The following is a 20170-nucleotide window of genomic DNA, read 5'->3' as shown; positions in this document are numbered from 1 at the left end:
AAAATCTAAATCTGTTGCTGTCTGCATATGCAAAAATTCACATTTACTATTTGCATTGAGAGTCTGTTTTGAGCCTCATAGATCTAAAATAGAAATCCAGAAATTCCTCCACAAATTGTGATGTAGTTGTTGCATGACAGCAATTTAACTACAAAAACGAATAGATGCTCAGCAACCCTGTAGAGGAGTATAACCAGAATACAACCTGTTGGCAACCAGCTGACTCAGGCCTCCTCCTGCAAAGTGACGACACGAGTTGTGCACACCAGCACAGACTGATTGCAACATGTGTGAAGTCCGTCTACGTTTATAAATTACACAGCGATTATAACCTTAGTCTGCCTGAGAGCGATTGCAGGTTGGACTGTAATTTTTATAAGTCTTTTATAGACACAGGTATGAGTGCCATCCCAGCTCACCCTTTATCCCCTAACCCAGGCCTCGAGGCCGGTGTCCTGCAGGTTTTAGACGAACCCTGGGTCAACACACCTGAATCAAATGATTAGTTCATTACCAGGCCTCTGGAGACCTGTTGAGGAGGTAATTTAGCCATTTAAATCAGCTGTGATGGATCAAGGATCAGCAGGACACCTGCACATGCCCTAACCCGACAGGTTTTCTCAACATTTCTTGAAACGATAGTAACTCTTGAACAGTTTGTGCAATCTAAAAAAAAAATCCTGATAGTTCCTGTAAGCAGCGACTCCATAGCGAGTGCTATGGAGCTATACAGAAAAATGACATTTTTTCTTGTTTGGTCTTTTGCTTGTGTATTTGAAAATTATTTTTTATTTTTGTTGTGTTTTTAGCGTTTTATTGCATGTTTTTTTATATTCCATATATAATTTGTCATCCATCTGCAAGCATACACTGTCCGGCCCTCTTCCAACACATGAAAAACCAGGAATTTAAGGCTTGTACAGGCAGAGCACGGTGAGTTTTACAGTTCATAGTTAAAATTGGCTATTCTAGATCTTTTATTCATGTACATTCTCGACCTTTTTCAGTAAAAACTGTAAAAGTTTTCATTTCATTTGTGTTTTGCTGTTGTTAGTCCCTGATGACAGTAAAGCAAAAGCAACTACCACACGTTGGAAGAAGTAGTCCTGAAAAACGGCTGATTTTATGACACTTTTACAGCGAAAACAGCTAAACAGGCAGCCTGCTCAACATCACACCTCTGCTGGTGAACACTCTCATGGTCTTAGACCAACGAGAAATGACCCCAATCTGATACGTGGTCACAGTCTCCCTTCCTGCTCTAGTTACGACTCTAACAAAAAGTGTTGCCGCAAAACACAGAACAGCAGTTTACATTAAACCCAAGTTTTTCATTTAATTTAGCAACAGAATGAAATATGATGATACGCTACGTTCCAAAAGGATTCCGATCATTTCCTCCTCAAGTCCTTTGGTGCTTTATTTCATCAAATAAATCAGACGAACGCTTCTCCAAGTGTACAACACTTTTATTGATCAACGATCAACTTAGGCTTACATGATTACAAGTATACAAGAAATCACTTAAAGTGTGACCAGTGAAGATGCTTCCTCTCTTCCCTTCCTCTGCCTCCCTCACGAGGCTGCAGCCAAACTATTAAACACCCGTGAAACTCGGATTTAGTCTCTGAATCTCACCGACTATCACAAGAATATTTCAACCCTTCTGCTGTACTGTCAACCCAATATGGGTCCTTACACATCATTTAGGAAAGCACAGGCGCCTTTTCGTCGGGGAGTTAATGTTAACTGCAGTCAACTGTTTGTGTTACTCTGTGGTCAGAGAGGAGGGAGGGACATACAGAGGAGAGGAAAAGGCATCATTACAGCTGTTCCTTATTTTTCATCCACACATATGGCACTCATTGAAACACTCATGTATAGACAATAACAGGCACGTGCATGCACGCAGGTCGTCCTTCTCGCTCCGCCCTGCAGGCCGGGGTGAGTCGTCCTCTCTGTTATCTTACACGACTTTACAACCGTCGAGTTGCTCTCAATACATCTCAATACATCTCCATCATGGCACAAATGTAAAACTCTAAATCTATAGATCTTTCTCTTAAAAGTCTTTGCTGCGTTAAAAAGTGTTTTTCGAAAGGCTGGTTTCACAACACTGGACTGGGCGACCACCAACGTGACGCTTCAGCTGAAAGGGAGACGCTTTTATCTTGGACTGCTTAGAAATTGATTTATGAAGCTACTCAGGCGGACTCTGAGATCAGTTATCTGATGGAGTGTGAACGGAGTGTAAGCAGCAGAATGGTGTGCACTACCCGGCTGAGTTTTTACCTCGAGGTGCATCGTTGAGAAATCAGTGAAGCTAGTTTGAGGAGAAAAGTCGACATTTAAAAAAGGAAAAATGTGCAGGCTGGACTAACAAAAGTGCTGCTGTGGCCCTGAAACACCAACATGTGGCTCAGGTGTCAGCCCAACATCTGGTTGATGTGATTTATCAGCTCTGATTCTGTACATAATACTATATCATTCATAAATATATTTTTATTGCACACACTGCTATAAACATTTCACTGTTTAACAGAAATAAACTGATATTTAATTAAGTATCAATTTACCTTTTTTCTTTTTTAAACTCTTGAGAATGTTAGCTGGCACTTTGGACAAACAGCTGCTGGACGAGGTTGACACGTGGAGTGCTCCCGGTTTGCTAACCAGGCAGAGGGTTTGTCAAAATGATTAAAATGAAACATTCGGAGTCGTGACGCCGTGGATGAAGGCCTTTGCCCAGAAGAACGCCTTTTGCTCACTTATACAAGCTTAAATCATCGATGACGTAATAAACATACGGTATCTGCATGGGGTCCACCCAGGGTAGTGAAGCCAGCCTTTAAACAGTATGTGTTGGGTATCATGGGTGAAGTTCGTCTGCAGGAAGCCGGCAGCACCGTCGACTGTGTGAAAAAAAGCACAGCCGCAGTCCTCTCCACACCTCGGGTTAATGTGCAGCGTCCAGTCAGTCCAGTGTGGTGCAACCGTAAGGCAGCTTTGTCTCGCTGTGCCCTGTAATGCACAGGTGGATGAGGCCACTAAGGAGTGTGTAAATCACAATCAAAGAAATGCGTGCTGAGGCGGGAACTGCGCGGAAACGTTAACGGGAGGTGAAGTGAGCTGGACGCCTGTGGAGCCAACGGACCGTTTAGCAAGTCCACACCTGAGGGAGACGGGAAAAGACACAGTAAGACAGGAGACGCGCACAGGGATACATCGGCTTTCAGAATGAAAAAAGAAATATTTCTAATAATCTAGTTTTGAAAACGCACAAGATGCTGGTATAAGCAGAAAAAGGTGAACCGCTGATGCAGCGGGTGGGTTGAGCTCAGATTTAAGGGTGGGGGCGATCTGTCGTACCTTGACGGTGCTGTCGACAGCTCCGGAGAAGAGGCGCCCTCTGGAAACGGCGAGCGCTGTTACACTGCCCTGGTGTCTCAGCAGAGTCTGGGTGCAGATCATGTTGTCCATGCTCCACACCTACAACACACAAACGCAGCGCTGCTGTCATGTCTGGCCCTGCACAGCGTGACTCGTAGGATGAGATGATGGGATGGTGTCGTCAGGAATTCCCGGGACAGCGCTGAGTGAGGTGCAACCTGACAGCGTCAGACGGACCAAAGCAGAACGTCCCACAGATGCTCTGTTGGATTTAGGTCAGGTGAGTGTGGGGGCCAGTGGTGTCAAGAACACCCGCCCACTACTAAACCGACCACAGACGATTAAAAATAAATAAAAAGTCTACAACCATCTGTGATCTCATCTGATCCTGTTAATCAATGATCTGCACACATCCTACAAAGATAAGTGTGCTCGTTATATGAAACAAAACTTTCAGCTGCTCAGAGCACTGAAACTAGTTCCACTACGATAAACCACAGTGCTCATGTCACGTCCCTTTAACCACCTAATAAAAATCAAGTTAGAAACTACTGACAACAGTGTGAACTATCCCACCACCACCATGTCCGTCACAGCCCGTCACCCTTTACAACATCCTGTTTCCACACCAGGCAATCTCGTTTCCTTTCATGTGAACTCACTCAGGCTCCGCCCATCCCGATCACAGCCTTGTATATATTTATTACATCGTTATTAACATCTTTGGGACGAAAATGTGTTTTTCTGAGCGGCAGCTGTTGTATCATGTAGGGGGCGTCGCTGACAGGGACGCTCATCAGCTGAGCACAGGGTTAAGATGGTTGTGTCCACTTTCATTTTTTGACTTAAGCTAAACAAACGGATACGAGAGTGGGAGGAAAATATGTGACAAGATGTCAAACTACTGTAATTCTGTAATGACACCATGCACTAAAATGTATTTGAGTGGAATGCATCCAGCTTGACACACACACACACACACACAGGACTCACCCTGAGGGAGCGGTCATAGGAAGCGCTGAACACTTTGGTCTGGTCGGGGGTGGAGATGACGGCCAGAGCGTAAACTGTCCCCACGTGACCCGTCAAGGTCCGCACCTGCTCTTTAGACTCAATATCCCACACCTGGAGAGGACACACAAACATCACCATTACCACCATCCTTCCTCCTGCATCATCATCACAAACACACACAGAAAACAGCTTTGTAGCAATTTCCCCAGCTGGACTGCTTCAGGTCATGTCAGACAGACTTGCTAAGGCTTTGTGGTTGTAATCTGAACATCCACAGAAAAACCTTTGCAACTATGAGATCAGTGCGTCCAACGGGATCAGTGACACGGGCTTAGCCACTGCCAAGAACGACAGAGGAAATGAAACTGTGCCTTACGTGGATGAGGTTTTCATAGGTGCCGCAGACGATGTGGTGGTTGGTGACAGCAATGGAGTAGACGCTGCCCCCACTGGTCTGCAGGACATGAACACACTCCAGAGAGCGGATGTCCCAAATCTGACACGCACAGACAGAAAGCAGTTTAGTGGAGAAAAAAGGAGCGCGAGGGAACGTCCTTGACCCGAGGGGAACGAACACAGCGCGCAGACACGCACGCTCGGTTATCAGCAGTGGAAAAAGTGAGTTACTCAGCAGCTGGAAGCCATCAATTCTCATCCCCACTGAATCACACGGTTTAACTGGCCAATTACAACACAGCACTGAAAACATTTAGGAAGCTGTAACCACAGCATTTCATAGATGAATCTGATCATTCATAAGTTATGAAAAACATGAAATTTGTTGTGTAGTCAATGAGTCACAGTGTACAGCACAACAGGGCTGACAGGAGAGCAGAGGAACATGCAGGAGGTCTTCTCAATCCTCTATTTAAACTTAGAGCACAGTTAACTAAGCATTAACAGAACACTGCTGTATAATCTCTTTACAAACATCTGGCTAACAGGAAACAGGATCACCGATTCAAACGTGTCTGGCTACCTGCTGAATATTGCACTCATTCTCCCGTCATCTCTGATTTGATCTCCACTCCTCCCCCTTGTGGAAACATGCTGCCTTTATGCCATTAGAGGCCAATTGCCCCCCCTGCCTGTTATAGATTTAGATGTTTTCAAAAGCTCTCAAATAAAATGAAGAGAAATACAGTGAAAACATGAGGACAGGTGACGAGAACTGTAGAAAACAAGTCTGAAATGTCACTTCAAGCCCAGCCTTTCCCACCACGTCGACTCACTTTAACTAATTATTGTGAAACGTAAAACATGAATCTGCCTCAATGCTCCAGAGTCACAGTAAACATTTACCCATTACAGACTCATAAATATCTTCAATGTTGTGCTTCTAGGACTTATTAAATACAACGTGAGCATAAAGAGCTGAGCCAGGACTGAGTTTGTCGAACCGATTCCCCTGCAGTTAATAAGGAGAGTGTGTTTACATTGTGATGCCACACAAAGGGTCTTTTTTTCATACTGTCCCACAAAAATAATACCATCGAATGATTCCAATTAAACAAACTATATCCAGGGATCAAACAGACCTTTGGGGACTTTGCATCCAGTCTGTGTCAAATGTATGAAGCTGCTAAAATATTTAAAAGCTTAACCGTCACCGAATGCTGCCAACATGTGTCAGAACAGTTTCTGCGGGAAACCGTCTCTAAATGGCTCCTCCAGTTAAAGCGATGGCTAGAGACCAGCTGCTCGCTCACAGGCGTCACATAACAGAGCGCCGTCATTCTTCCACAGACTGTCCTTCGTTCCTACAACCAGTCCCTCTCGCTTTGCTCTCTGTTCTCCCTTCGATGTCCCTGAGGTAGTCATTAGTGGCCAACTGCAGCAAGACAGTGAGACGTGAGCATACACAAACACACAGCATGAAACGAGCCCAGACACACACACACACAGGCATTCCAAGTACTTTGAACAGTGAGGAAGTGAATGAAGCCGACGCACAAACCTTTGTCAGTGCTGAGAACATAACTGAGGGGATACACTCATGGATGCAGCTGTAACTGCACACGGGGGCTCAGTACTCCCACCAACACCCAGAGATGACAGAACACAAAGCTGGAGACCCTGACCTAGCCCAACACACTAGCAGCAGTGCCTGCATTAAAACCGAAATCTATGTTTGGCTGTTCGTCCAGCTCTGTTTTTTTATTTTTACACATTGGCTCCAAAATGATCGACCACCAGCTTCCAAACCCTACTCAAATATTTTTTGTTGTTGTTTGTTCTTTTTCTTTGCAGCCAGTAAAAGAAAGAAAATGTTTAATACAGCCAGTGGCCGAGGTCGTCTTTAGTTCCTGGGCACCTGTGTGTTTTGCCCTTTGTTGTCGTTTCCCAGCTGATTTTGTTCCTTTTGGGTTTATTTTTCTTTTCTTCCCGTCTTGCTTTGTGCATTTCAGTTTGTTTTGTTTTTTGCAAATAAGCAAAGGACAGAGAGCTGACAATATTATCATTCCTGTAGTTTATGTTCGTAAGGTTCTGTCCATCTAAAACGTGAATAAAAGAAACAAAAACAAACACTGGACTTCTCCGAGCAGTCAGAAATGAATCAGGCACAACGTTCAACATCAAAAACTATTTTCTCTGTTCAGGAGTTCAAGTAAATAACTGGAATTTGGCGTCTTAGTCAAAACAAAGTAAAGCATGTTAAGACTGTGTAATTGTTTGTGAATTAATGGGTAACAACAATAATTATATTTTAGCATTAAAAACATCATTTTGATTAAAGAATAATTTTGCTGGTGGAATAAAAAATGATTTTGTTTATTACCATTGCTGTTTTGGGCAGCTGTGAAATAAACCTCACATTGTGTGGAGGTTGAATAAACGTGTTCGTACGCATCAAATTTAAACAAAACTTAGAGATGTTTAACATAACAGCACAAAGGAATCCAGATCCAGGAATCCTTCTGGCTCCAAGGACTCAGTTTGTGCGTAAAGTGGAAATATGCAGTCTCATGATGCTTTTTTATTTTGTTTGAATCATTTATAGCTGCTGAGTTATGATTGGACATAAGTAGGTAAACATTGCTCTTTCTTACCTTGATGGTCTGATACGAGCCGCTGTACAGGTGGTTCTGGGAGGCCACCAGCGCTCGAACCCAGTGATTGAGTCCTGTCAGCTCCTTCTTCAGCTTCAGCTCAGTGCCCACGATGTCCCAAACCTACACACACGACAAGAAAATCCACTGAACTAACAGAGGAGGAAAAAAGTACTGGATCCAAAGAGAACAGTCAATAAAATTACAAAAATACCAGATGGTGAAAAAATATTAAACGTTTGGTAAAACATTTGTTTACTAGAGTAAAACATGGACATTTTAAATACTGGACTCATTTTCAGCTTCACCTTCATCAACATACCACAAAAAGCTAGTTTGTCACACTCACACACGCAAACAGCTGAGCTGAGGCAGATAAAAGGACTTGAAACACAGCAGCAAGTCCATCTCTGAATGGCTCAAAACAAATATCAAACCCCCCAAAATGAAGGTTTTAGAGTTAAAATCACATCAGACTGAACTGCTTCATGACCTTAAACAGGCGTTCATGCTGGAAATCCCCCCAATGTGGCTGAACTGAAACACTCTGCACAGAAGAGAGGCTCAAAATTCCTCCGCAGTCATATGAAGACAAATATCAGAAACGCATGATTGTCACAACCAGTTCTGACATTTAGAAGAGAAAAGACTTTTTCACATTGTCCCAGGAAGTTTATATAACTGTGTTTAATTTAATAAATGAAATCTTCTTTTAAAAGCAGCATTTTTTATTTACGCTGGTCAACTTTTTCTAACGCTACAGTCATCTGATGACCTGAAACATGTTTAAAAACAAAAAAACAAGAAATCAGAAATTTAAACAGCAGAGGTGGAAACATTCAAGTGTGATCTGTCACTGAACTGATGTTGAGAAAGGCTGAGTGAAGGGGGTTGGAGCGGGGGGAGGGAAAGCCTCAAGTAGGGAAAGTCCCTTTTGTGGGAGCACTGACATCACCGACATACAGCACCAATGCATCCTCTTCTTCTCTGTCACTAAAGGCTACAGTCCAAGTTTATTCATTTTTCACATTTTCATATTCTTTGCAGATGTCAGCTGTGCAGGATTTGGGCAAATCCGTCTACTTCTACAGATTTGAAAAACATAAAATACCCCAACATACACTGTGTGAAATATGCTGCACATAACAGTACCTTGATGGCCTTGAGGGAGCCGCTGAACAACATGTTGTGGGAGGAGACCAGTGTGCATACGGGGTTGTCATGGGCACGGATAGTATTGACTTTCTGGAGCGTCTGAATGTCCCACACCTACGCAAGATGCACAGTTGGAGGGGAAATGCATGATGCAAATAAATGAGCTTCTCGACGTATGAAAACATTCCATCGTGAAATTTTATAAGCTTGGTCCTAAAAGAGGGAGGACGCAGAGACTTACAATGATGGTGCAATCTGCAGAGCCACTGTATAGCCTGTTACTATGGGGAGGAAAAAAATACAACTGAGTCATCCTGAGATTCCTGCAGCTGATAGAGATCCAGTGATTACAACATGTGTGCATGTGTGAATTATGTTACCCTTGGATACACAGAGCCAGCACGATGCCATCATGACCCTCCAGGGTTTTCTGACATTTGTAGGTGGTGCAGGTGTCCCACACCTTAGAGGAAGAGAAGCCGTCACTTAGTATTTCTGTGCATAACAACAACTCTACAATTCCTACTTTCTACAAAACAGGGTTATATGTGGAAGTTGTCTGAATCTCTTTGGAAACAGGAGTGAGGAGGCAAAAATAGCACGTATACAAAAACGGGGAAATGAGTGTAGCCATTACCTTAATCGTCTTATCAGAAGAGCCAGAGAAGAGCAGGTCTCCAGTGGAGTAGACACAGAGACACCAGACGGGACCCTGGTGGCCCACAAATGTCCCCTTACACTTGAAGATCTGCTGGGGGTCGTATGCTACACACGGGCAGAAAGACGGCATAGAGTGGATTTGCATTTTTCACTGGAGAAACACAGTGCGAGGAAAATAACTGAAACAAGAGGTTAAGAACTGAAAGGTGGATAAAGAAAAGGGAAATGGAAAAGCGTGAGCGGGGGGAGGAGGGCAATCCTGAGAGCTGGCAGAGCTACAATTTGAATTTCAGGTTAAACCTTTCACAGATTTTCACCCAATGCTGAGAGAGGAGAAGAGTAAAGGCTAACAGACACTTACAGCCCAGGATTCCCATGTTGAGCCTGGCGTTGATGTGGGACAACTCATCCTGGAGGGACAAAGTAAGTATTTGTGTAATATTTCAGCACCTCGGCTTCTTAGTCACATAAACTCCAGTTCACTCACACACACACACACACACACTCACACACACTCACACACACACACACACACACACTCACACACACACACACACACACACACACACACACACACACTTACGTTAAGCATGGAGGCATCTCTACGAAACTCCATCAGGTCTTCGCTGAGCTTGCTCTGGTTCTCATCCAGCACATCTGAAACACACGCAGACACACAAGGTCTTTAAGACGATGAGAAAAACTTTAAAAAGCACAACTAAATGTTTACTATGATTATTCATTACAGATTGGTGCTGCGGCTGCAGTGATGCGGACGCTGCACCGGTCTGTGGTGGTGAAGAGAGAGCTGAGTGTAAAAGCGAAGCTCTCAGTTTACCGGTCGATCTACGTCCCTACCCTCACCTATGGCCACGAGCTGTGGGTAGTGACCGAAAGAACGAGATCGCGGATACAAACAGCAGAAATGAGCTTCCTTCGAAGGGTGGCTGGCCTCTCCCTTAGAGATAGGGCGAGAAGTTCGGCCATCCGGGAGGGGCTCAGAGTAGAGCCGCTGCTCCTCCACATTGAAAGGAGCCAGCTGAGGTGGTTCGGGCATCTGACAAGGATGCCCCCTGCGTGAGGTGTTCCACCGGGAGGAGGCCCCGGGGCAGACCCAAGACAAGCTGGAGAGATATCTCTCGGCTGGCCTGGGAACGCCTTGGTGTTCCCCGGATAAGCTGGAGGAGGTGGCTGGGGAGAAGGAGGTCTGGGCTTCCCTGTTTAGGCTGCTGCCCCCGCGACCCGGCCCCGCATAAAGCGGAAGAAGATGGATGGATGGATATTAATTACCCAGGTTATGTGTCTCTTTTTATTTTAAGTCTGTGCTGCATTTTGCAAATCATGAAGTGCTACTTTCTTACATAGTTTCTCCATTACAGAGCATAGCATAAGGCAGCATTTGAGAGGGTTTCCTACTAGCTCCTGAAGGAGCAGTTACCTGTAGCAGCACGCAGACTGATTTAGTAGTTTTTAAATCTGTAGCCTTCAACCCTACCCACACAGAGTTAAGAGACAACACGCATAAGGAGATGCACGTGATGCAGATTCTTAAAAGGCTCCAATTTTAACTCACACATGGATAACACTCCATCATATCCAAGATCATCTCCATTCCCCATACCCCCCTTTCCTTTCCGGCCCAAAAACAAACCCGATAAACCTGCACTTCTTCTGTCAGCAAGTAACTACAGCTGTTAATGGTTTGCTGTTATACATTGCAAGTGGTGGATGTTTATATTTATACAAACATGTTGGGGACACAGACCCATGATGGTGCAATGAGTCGCCACTGGCAGCCATTCAAAAGAAAGTAAACATCATAGGGAGACGAGCTAAGACGGCTTCAGACGGAGGATGAACTAAGATGCTGCACATAGGGCTGGGCCATATTATACCGTTCACTGTAATACTGGTACAATGTTAGGCAACGATAAGAAAATGAAACATCGCGATAGAATTTGGGTAAAACGCGCATGCGCAGTGCCGAAAAAGCACGGCGGTAACAGAGAATGAGAAGGAGGAAAGCAGATTGTTGAGTGAAATGGATGAACCAGAATTAGTTTGTAAAAATGTTGCAACTATGAAGTTTAACATCCAGGCATCCATGAAAACAGAATTCATTACATTTAACGGTGTAAGAAGTTAGCAGGAAGCTAGCGGAAGTTAGCTCACTAGTTACCTAAGCATGATATAGCATGTTCTGACTGAGAAAATTCTGAAAAAAATCAAACGTACAGCTCTGCTATCACTTCCAACATAAATGAAGACAGGAAACTAAACAGCAGTGACGTTTGCAGGGTTACTGAAGTTGGGCTACCTGGTATCCGGTCGCTAAGTCTGACGTCACTAGCCGTGTCTGGACCTAAACTCCGCTGCAGGTCCATATATCAAACGATCACTATGGCATTACTGAGAGTTGAAAAACTGTCTAAAGTCTTTCATCTTTAATAAAATGATCAGCGTTCTGCTCTACCAGGCGTAACAATTGAGTTTAACATCCAGGCATCCATGAAAACGGAATTTATGACATTTAACGGAGTTAGAAGTTAGCAGGGAGTTAGCTCGCTAGCTTCTATCTAAATACAATACAGCATGTCCTGACTGCGGGGTTTTGGAAACAAATTAAAACGTACAGCTCTGTTATCACTTCCAGCATAAATGAAGACAGAAAACTAAACAGCAGTGACGTTTGTAGGGTTACTGAAGTTGGGCTAGCTGGTATATAATGATGTGCTACGTGACCGCTAGCGACACAGCTATGTTAGCATAATATAAACAAGCTAACTTTTTTTCCACTCGATAAAAGTTAATGTGAGTGTTCTCGGTGGTCAGGAACAAATGTAATCGCATGGCAGGATGCTGTAAAAGGACCAAACTTCAGCCAGGAGAACAACTGAGATAATCCATCCACAATACGAGGTTAGTCATTCATATACTGCTGCATGGGCTGGGCTGTAGTTACATCCTAAGGTTTTAAAAACTGAGCTTAAATAAATGATTAGCGGTAATAAAAGCCGAGGGAGGTCAACAGGGATCACTGACTGTTTTAGGAGCTTTTTGAGATTAAATAGAAGAAAATACAAAACATTAAACATGTTAACAACACAAAAGCCATATTAAACACAGACTACTTTAGACCCGGAAGTAGGATTCGTCACGTCATCACTTAATGACCGGATATAATGATGTGCTACAGGTCGCTAGCGACACAGCTGTGTTAGCATAAACACAGTGAAGCTGGAGAATGAACACTAACACTTTTCCCCTCGATGAAAGTTAACGTGAAGGTTCTTCATGGTTAGAGACAAATGCAATCGCATGGCAGGATGCTGTAAACGGACCAAACTTCAGTCAGGAGAACAACTGAGATAATCCATCCACAATACGAGGTTAGTCATTAATATACTGCAACAACATGGGAATAGAGCCGCTGTGATAGAATACAGCATTAATGACTCGATGGTACAGAAGTGGAGGAAGCAAGAAGAATGAGTTGAATAAAGTTTGATTTATCTGACTGCTTTGTTTCTTGTGCCTTATAATCCCGTGCACCTTATGGTCCGAAAAATACATATTTGACTTTTTTATTTGGCACACTGCAGTTTAATGTTGCAAAGCACCTCTTTTTAACTTCAGTGGATATTATACATGGTTATGCTCAGGATATGTCAGCACATGTCTACTGGAAATGCCTTTTGGTTAAACCTTCAGCAAGGAATTTGCATTTGCACTGTTACATTTTTATAAAGCTTTAATGCACATAAAAAAACAGCTGCTTGTTTAAGTGACAATAAATGGATGGGTTTTTTGTGCTAGTAATGTTGTGGAGTTGTATTTTGTCTCGCATCAATTATATCGTCAGTTATATCGTTATCGCAAATTTTCAAATATATATCGTGATAAATATTTTTGCACACATGTATGGTATAAGACGAATACAAATTATTTTGAACAAAGCTCCTCTAAGAAGAGCTCAAGAATAAAAGGAGAACTAAAAATAATCCTAACAGGTCCATGCGACTTTGGAAACTGGCCTGACCAAAATAAAACTATTTACCAACAACTACAGTTCCACTTAAAGCCTTATTAAGTAACTTAACTAAGTCGGAACTTCCCTTCAGTCTGTGAAACATCCAGAGGAAGTATGAGCCAATATCTTCTTACTGAATCTAATTTGATGGCTCCTAGAGTCGATAACAAAAAAAACGCACATCTTGGTATTCAGTACATGTTGTGCTGATAATATACTGAATACTCAAATAAGCTGAAGTGTGAAGACATGTCTGATCTTTCCATGATATTAGTCTGAGAGTCTGTACTTGTCTTTCACATGCACTGCTTTGCTGAATACTTGGGCAAAGTGAACTATTTAAAACACATTCTTTATATAAGCTGTATACCTGAGGTACCACAGCACCTGTTTCTTGACAGCTATACAGCATCACTGAGCCACATACAAGCAGCCCACCTGCTCACTGAAGCTCAACTACATCTTCTTCCAAGCATATAAATATGCAAATGATGTTGCTGAATGTTAGAAAAAGAGAACTGATTCTTAGTTCTGCTTTTCTGTCATCTCACCAAATTTGAGCTCCAGGTTTTTCTCTAGCTGATCCAACTTCTCAGATAATTTCCCCAACATGGAGCGTAGGAAAGCGATGTCTTGGTCCTTCTGAGCCAGAGTGAGCTGCATCTCATGGAATCTAAGCAGGCAAAAGTCAGACGTCACATTAGGACCGATGGGGAGGTTAACAGAAACGGTTCAGCACAACAAAAGTCTGTTTATCTGAGCTCACCTGTCGTCAGTCTGCTGCAGAAACTCCTTGAGGCCCTCAAATTTACAGACCTCCAGGTGTGTTTCATATGTGTCCTGGTTGCCTATGAATGTGCAGCTGTTGGCAAGGAGACAAGATGCAGATTACTGACAAGTAAAACAGAGCAAATATGAATACAGTAAAGTAACAGTGCCAATGGAAAAAGCAAGAAATAATTTCATAGAATGAACAAAATATGCTGGAGAAAGGTGAAAATAAGACATCAAAGCGCTGTTTTAGGATTACCCATATTTGGAGTGTGGACATTTGATGTGTTCGCATTCTTTGAGGTGAGCCTCCAGGTTCATGGTGAGCAACGGCGGGCAGGAGGGGTTGTTTGGGCATCGCACGGGCCTGTAGTCACAGCTGGCCTCATGTTCTCTGCAAACAGATGTTGGGACGATGAAAGCAGAAAATGTTTTTTAACAGGATACAAACAGACCATACAGCTCTTTGTTTCACTTTAGATTTCAGGAATGTTTCCTTACTTGCGTGTAGATAGTTTGATTGTGAACGGGCAGCCCAGCGGGTCCACCTCGTAGGCTCCAGGTTTCCCGGCCACTGAGGTGTTGGAGGCCGTGGCGCCGGCCGCGCTGCTGCCTACAGCCCTGCAGCCGTATTTACAGTGGATGAAGAGCTCTCCAATCTGCTCGGCTACTGCAATGTTGTTCACCACAACCGTTAACTTAGCTGCATCCACAGGGCACTTATCTGCAAGGAGCACAAATATTAATTAGGTAGGGTTAAAATCGAGTAAACTTCAAAATTGTACTGCAATAAATGTCTGTTACACATTTTTTAGGGTTACCTGAAGTCAAGGCACATCGTCTGCAGAAAGTGTGCTGCAGAAAGAGGAAGTTAGAGTTAGTTTAGTTTTACTTTGCTTTAAAACATCTGGATATTTGGTGAGCCCTGACAGTCACACATGCATCTAACAAAGAGTGGCAGCTTTTCTGATTTACTGCAACACTAGCAGAAATTGTTGGCCACCAGGGATTTACAGCCACTTCTACTAGTGCATTTAGAATAACCTAGAATATTGTGGAAATGCGTTTGTTTTTTTAGTACGTCATTAAAAAGGGCAAACAGGTCTATTTTCATTCCAATTCACATTAGTCAGAAATCCAGTAACTGGATGTGCCCTGTATGATCCCCTTTCTCAAGCAGTCCTTTGTCATCACTATTTTATTTATTTGACAGCTGGATATCAACAGCATGTCAGTTTTAGCACTTTTTCAGAGTCACAATCAAACCTTTAGGAAACCGAGCACAACTGTGATGAAATTTGTTGGAGGTTTTTACAAGCAGTTGGACAAACTATGGAAAAAAAGAGGAACAACTTTCAAAGCACAGGCAGACGGACAGAAAGAAAAAGATTACAAGTTAAAAGAAGACTCACCCCACACGTGGTGATGACGGGGTCCTTGAAGACGTTGCAACACAGCTGGCAGCAAAGTTTGACTGAAGGCTGCTCAGCAAAGACCTGCGGCTCCTGCTCACAAACATAAACTTGTGTTAATTCACTCAACTCCAAAACTGTGCTCTGTGTGTCTGTGTAGATCTCTGAATGTACTGCAAGGCATCTGTTTATATTTGCTTCCATATATGTAGAGTAAATATAAGTGCCGGCTGCCATACCGTGTCCTCCTCCTCTTCGTGCAGAGAGAAAGTGGAGCGCAAGGACATGTTGGACTCGGAATGGAGAGATCGGACTGAGATGGCCGAATCTGACCTCCGAGGAGTACCGATGGGAGGCTGAGGAAGGGAAAAGAAGCAGCGAGGAAGAAGAGTTCATAAACAAATCCCACACTAACGGTATCACAGCAAATCCTCATGCGTGCAAATATGAAAAAGATGCAGAGCATGAAAACATTTCATGTTTTAGTCCAATAAATGATCACTTTGACTACGTTATCATGAACTGGATGTTGAGTTGATGTGTGCTTACCATTCCATCGTCGTCATCACGGGGGGAGTAGGTCAGAGTGCTCGAGGAGGAAGGAGTCCGTCTGTGCTGCTTGTAAGTGCTGGAGCCTTCTGCTGAAAAAAGAAGGGGAATACTCAGAGGAAAGAACACTACAGTAAAACAAAACTTCAGTGACATCAAGCAAACACGAAGTGGTGTGTTAATTATGTGTCACCTTTAGCTCCAGCAGCTGAGAAAGTTGGAGCAAACGAGGCCTCCATCCTGCTCTGCAGTGAAGAAAGATGCACAGACGGAATAGCTCAGAGTCAAAGTTTCCGTTTATTTTAAAATAAAACAAAAGCTGTGATGGGAATACATTGCAGATCACGAGTACAATGAGCAATAGTGTACAATGAATACTAATCCTGCTACATGATTCAAATTTCTGCAAGTGTCTCTCACCCCGTTGCCAGAGTCTGCTGAGGGGCTGGAGGGGCTGCTGGGGATGGTTGCTGTGCTAGCTATCGCTGCTCCTCCGGAGTATCGGTTGTAACGAGGAGTCTTACCACTGCTCATAACCCAAAGCACACACTCAGAATATGTGAGGAAAGACTATCAGGTAGCTGGACTGCTAGGCCTAGGAAGAGGTAAAAGGACAAGGAGGGTATTAGCGTGACACATACTGTAAAAACGATATCAGTTGGTGTGGTTATTTCCCTCCGACCAGAACTACAGAAGTCCGAGTAAAAAGAGCTTAAGCACGTAATGCTTGCTTTAAGTTAGAGTTATGTTTTAACACAGAACAAAAATTAAAAATAAAAGCCACATGCCCACAGTTGGCTCGAGGGATGTCAGCAACTGCCAGAAGCTGCAGCACAGCTTTAATCTACACGAGAGGCAACGCAGTGAAAAAGAAACGACACAGTGGAGTTACTGTTGTTAAGGCGACGTTTGACCTACTTTACTGGCCTCAAGCACAACAACACAATCAAACATAATTATTTCAATTCACAGAAAAGATGACGTTTATGAAGAAGTTTTATGTTTTAGTCTGTTGAATCCGACTATCCAGAAAACCCAGAGCACAAATCCAGCAATAACAGGAAGTTCAAAGTTCAGTCATTCGTTAATTAATTTGTTAAATTAAAAACAAAAAAAGTTCTGTTTCCTCTCTGCTAGTACTGTGTAGTTTGTCTCATTCACAAATATACACACAAAAAACTCCTCAGGTACCCCCAGACTGAAATCTGAGGCCCAGCTGATCTGAGAGGATAGAAAGTAATGTGATTTTTTTTAATGTCATTACAGGATTTCCTGTCTTTCTGTGAACAAACCGTGGCCTCGTGCTGCTTTACAAGAAAGCTTTTCAGTTTTGGGACGGTTCAGAACTGAAGTAACAACATGGACTACTGAGAATGAGAAATATTATTATTTAGTTACTGAACTGACAACAAATTAAGAAATTCAGACTGTTTTGATTTGTCTAATGCCTAAACAGAACATGTTCTGAGTCAGTGCATTAAATGTTTGTAGTTTTTGGACTGTTGGTCAGGCAAAAGAAGACATCTGAAGACTGATTTTCAGACCATTAAAAAAAGTAGATGTCAGCTTGAAGTGGACTTATGCTCATTCCCCCCCCCCGTTTGACACACCTTTCTGCTGACTGTGCTTTGTGGCTGAGATGACCATATTAGGAAATTTGCTCCAATGACATAATACAGAGCCAAGAGCAGAAAAAACTGAAGCTGGAGCTTTAGTTTCCCAAGGATTTCTTGCATATATCCCATCTTTATTTCATAGGAGCATCCAATTTTGTAATTATTTATATCTTCTTCTTTTGGCCACAGCCAGCTCACCCTATCCATTGCAACCTCCTCTGTAAATGGACTGATTCTTATATAGCACTTTTCTACTCTCCCGGAGTGCTCAAAGTGCTCATGCCTCATTCACCTAATCACACCCACTCATACAAGCACTTCCAAACACAAGTGCAACTAATAAATATTCACACACATTCACACTCCGATGAACGCATCGGAGGGCAATCTTGCCCAAGGATATTTGGCATGCAGAGTGGGGAAGCCAGGAATCGAACCACCAACCTACCAAGCTGATCTGCTCTACCGCCTGAGCCACAGCCAACCCTGTCACATCAACCCTCTCCATGTCCTTCTCGTGACATCCATGAACCTGCTCTGAACTCCTTGTTATGCTTCCAACTGGCAGCTCAATCTTGATGATCATTTCCCCAATATATCCACTATCCCTCCTCTTCACATGTCCAAACCATAAGATAAGATAAGATAAGATAAGATAAGATAAGATAAGATAACCTTTATTAGTCCCACACGTGGGAAATTTGTTTTGTCATCTCAGTAAGGCAAGGCTAACTTAATCTCCAAATTGCTAACCTAAGCTGCCACTCTGATACACTCATTTCTAATCCTGTCCATCCTGCTCACTCTCAATAAAAATCCTAACATCTTCATTTCTGCCACCTTCAGCCCAGACTGTCTTTTATCAAACCAGCCTTCACAGCAGTTGCTCTACCATGTTGTAAACCTTCCCTTCCACTCTTGCTATCATTGTGCGAATGCCGTGAGGCGCTGTGAGACCCGGTGGTCAAGGTTCAATCCTACCTGTGGATGTTGCCGCACGTCTTCAACGCTTGCACACACTCCACTTTCTTGACACTGTTCACTGTACCCTTTCAAATAATGCAGTTTTCAGCAAAGACTTCAGCTTCTGCACAGTGTTTGCAGATAGTTCTCCTTCTTCTGCTGTTTTCAGATTCTACTACACGGCATTCACACAGCATTTTCGAAGGAAATGCAACTTTTTCTATTTGCTGTCTGTCTTACATATTAAGACAGAAAAAAATAAGGTAAAACATAATAGGTCGTGTTTATTGACAAAGTGAAATAATTCTAAGTCTTTTAACTGGGAGAGTAAAGCTGCATCAGCCAGCAGCAGATCAGCAGAGGAAGTTCAAAATTCTACAAATTGTAGATTCATCTCGGATGTTTGCCTCGCAAGAGTGCTCATTCACACACAAACACACATATACACTGTGTATATGTACATATTGATAGAAAGTACACATGCAGATAGTTAGCAAACAATAGCATATCTCTAATCCTTCTACCTTGTTAAAAGTAGTGCTCCTCCAAAGATATACACCGAGTCCAACTTATTCGTGTGCTAAACTTGTGAAACTGTGCTCAACATCTGCAAACCGTCAAACCAAGGGGAGGAGTGAGGGAGACATAGAGAGGGAGCAAAACAAGCACAATGGGGAGAGGGGGGGCGAGACAGCCAAAAAAACCAGTGACCCGGACAACTAGCTAATGATGCAAACGGAAAGGTATGCGGTCCGTGGGCTGCACAGTCTGCCAGTGAACCTATTCCGGAGCTGTACTCGCTGTCATAAGCCCGGAGATTCCCGTAAAAAAAGGGGGGCGGAACACGAACACACACACACACACAACGGAACAAAGTTAAAGACAGCTAGCTGGCTAAATGCTTAAACGCGGAATATATAAGCGAATAGGCGTAAAGCGCGAGTTTCCTACTATAAAAGAAAGCGGTCTACAACCGTGTCTGCCTGCAGTCATGTTGTCAACAACCATGTAAACTGCGACAATTGCTAACCTTAAGTATCTTCTTTGCTAGCTTAACTTAGCTTATGTTACATTTTCATTAGCAATCACTGCGACTAACAGTCTGTGGCAGGAAAAACTAAAAACAGCGGTCGAATAATCCGCTTTATTTTGTATTCAGCAAGAACATGATTACAAAAAAGTCGTTTTGGCTTAGTTTTGCACACTTACCATTATATCTGTTTAACAACAGCGCAGCTACAATTTTCTAGACGAATTCTGAAATCTTCCTCTTTGCCTCACATACACACAGCTCAAGATACCGCAGTGTGTTCTGGGACATGTAGTCGAACTCGTAACGCGTTCTCGTCATCAGTATATTTTTCTCCGCTGTTAGACTATACCACCCACAATGCACCTCGCGGACCTGCCATTGGACTTGATGCTGTCAGTAAAATTCCGCAAACCAACTGGGAAGTGCGTTATTCCCAAGTAAATCCACAGTCTGACGAGTTCAGCCTCCGTATTGGTTCCTGACCGACACGGACACGGAGCGGCCACCATCACGTTATACGTGCAGGG

The 20170-nt window shown here is 43.2% G+C and overlaps 1 protein-coding gene across 3 annotated transcripts; it reads right to left on the bottom strand.

Moving 5' to 3' along the window:
• Nucleotides 1-1448: 1448 nt before the first annotated feature.
• Nucleotides 1449-20003, bottom strand: traf7 (TNF receptor-associated factor 7). 3 transcript variants are annotated; one of them, XM_082530033.1, is made up of 22 exons: nt 19820-20003; nt 16452-16626; nt 16225-16276; nt 16032-16120; nt 15722-15838; nt 15483-15575; nt 14892-14925; nt 14572-14794; nt 14330-14464; nt 14066-14161; nt 13851-13972; nt 9853-9926; nt 9631-9679; nt 9247-9374; nt 8990-9072; nt 8851-8890; nt 8607-8723; nt 7455-7577; nt 4781-4900; nt 4384-4515; nt 3370-3489; nt 1449-3172 (listed from the first exon to the last, which is right to left on the bottom strand). In XM_082530033.1, exons 2-22 carry the CDS (start codon nt 16563-16565, stop codon nt 3158-3160), a joined length of 2076 nt encoding a protein of 691 aa, XP_082386159.1. In that variant the 5' UTR covers nt 16566-16626; nt 19820-20003; the 3' UTR covers nt 1449-3157. The 3 variants fall into 3 exon arrangements, with proteins under 3 accessions (XP_082386159.1, XP_082386157.1, XP_082386158.1); XM_082530031.1 differs by having other exon boundaries at nt 16032-16123; nt 19820-20002; XM_082530032.1 differs by lacking the exon at nt 19820-20003 and adding an exon at nt 19135-19244 and having other exon boundaries at nt 16032-16123.
• Between the last annotated feature and the right edge of the window lie 167 nt (nt 20004-20170).

Source organism: Aulonocara stuartgranti (genome assembly GCF_965226115.1).
Source record: "Aulonocara stuartgranti genome assembly, chromosome: 4".
NCBI lineage: Eukaryota > Metazoa > Chordata > Actinopteri > Cichliformes > Cichlidae > Aulonocara > Aulonocara stuartgranti.
The sequence above is the reverse complement of the archived record's forward strand: the minus strand, read 5'-3'. Positions and strand labels throughout refer to the sequence as shown.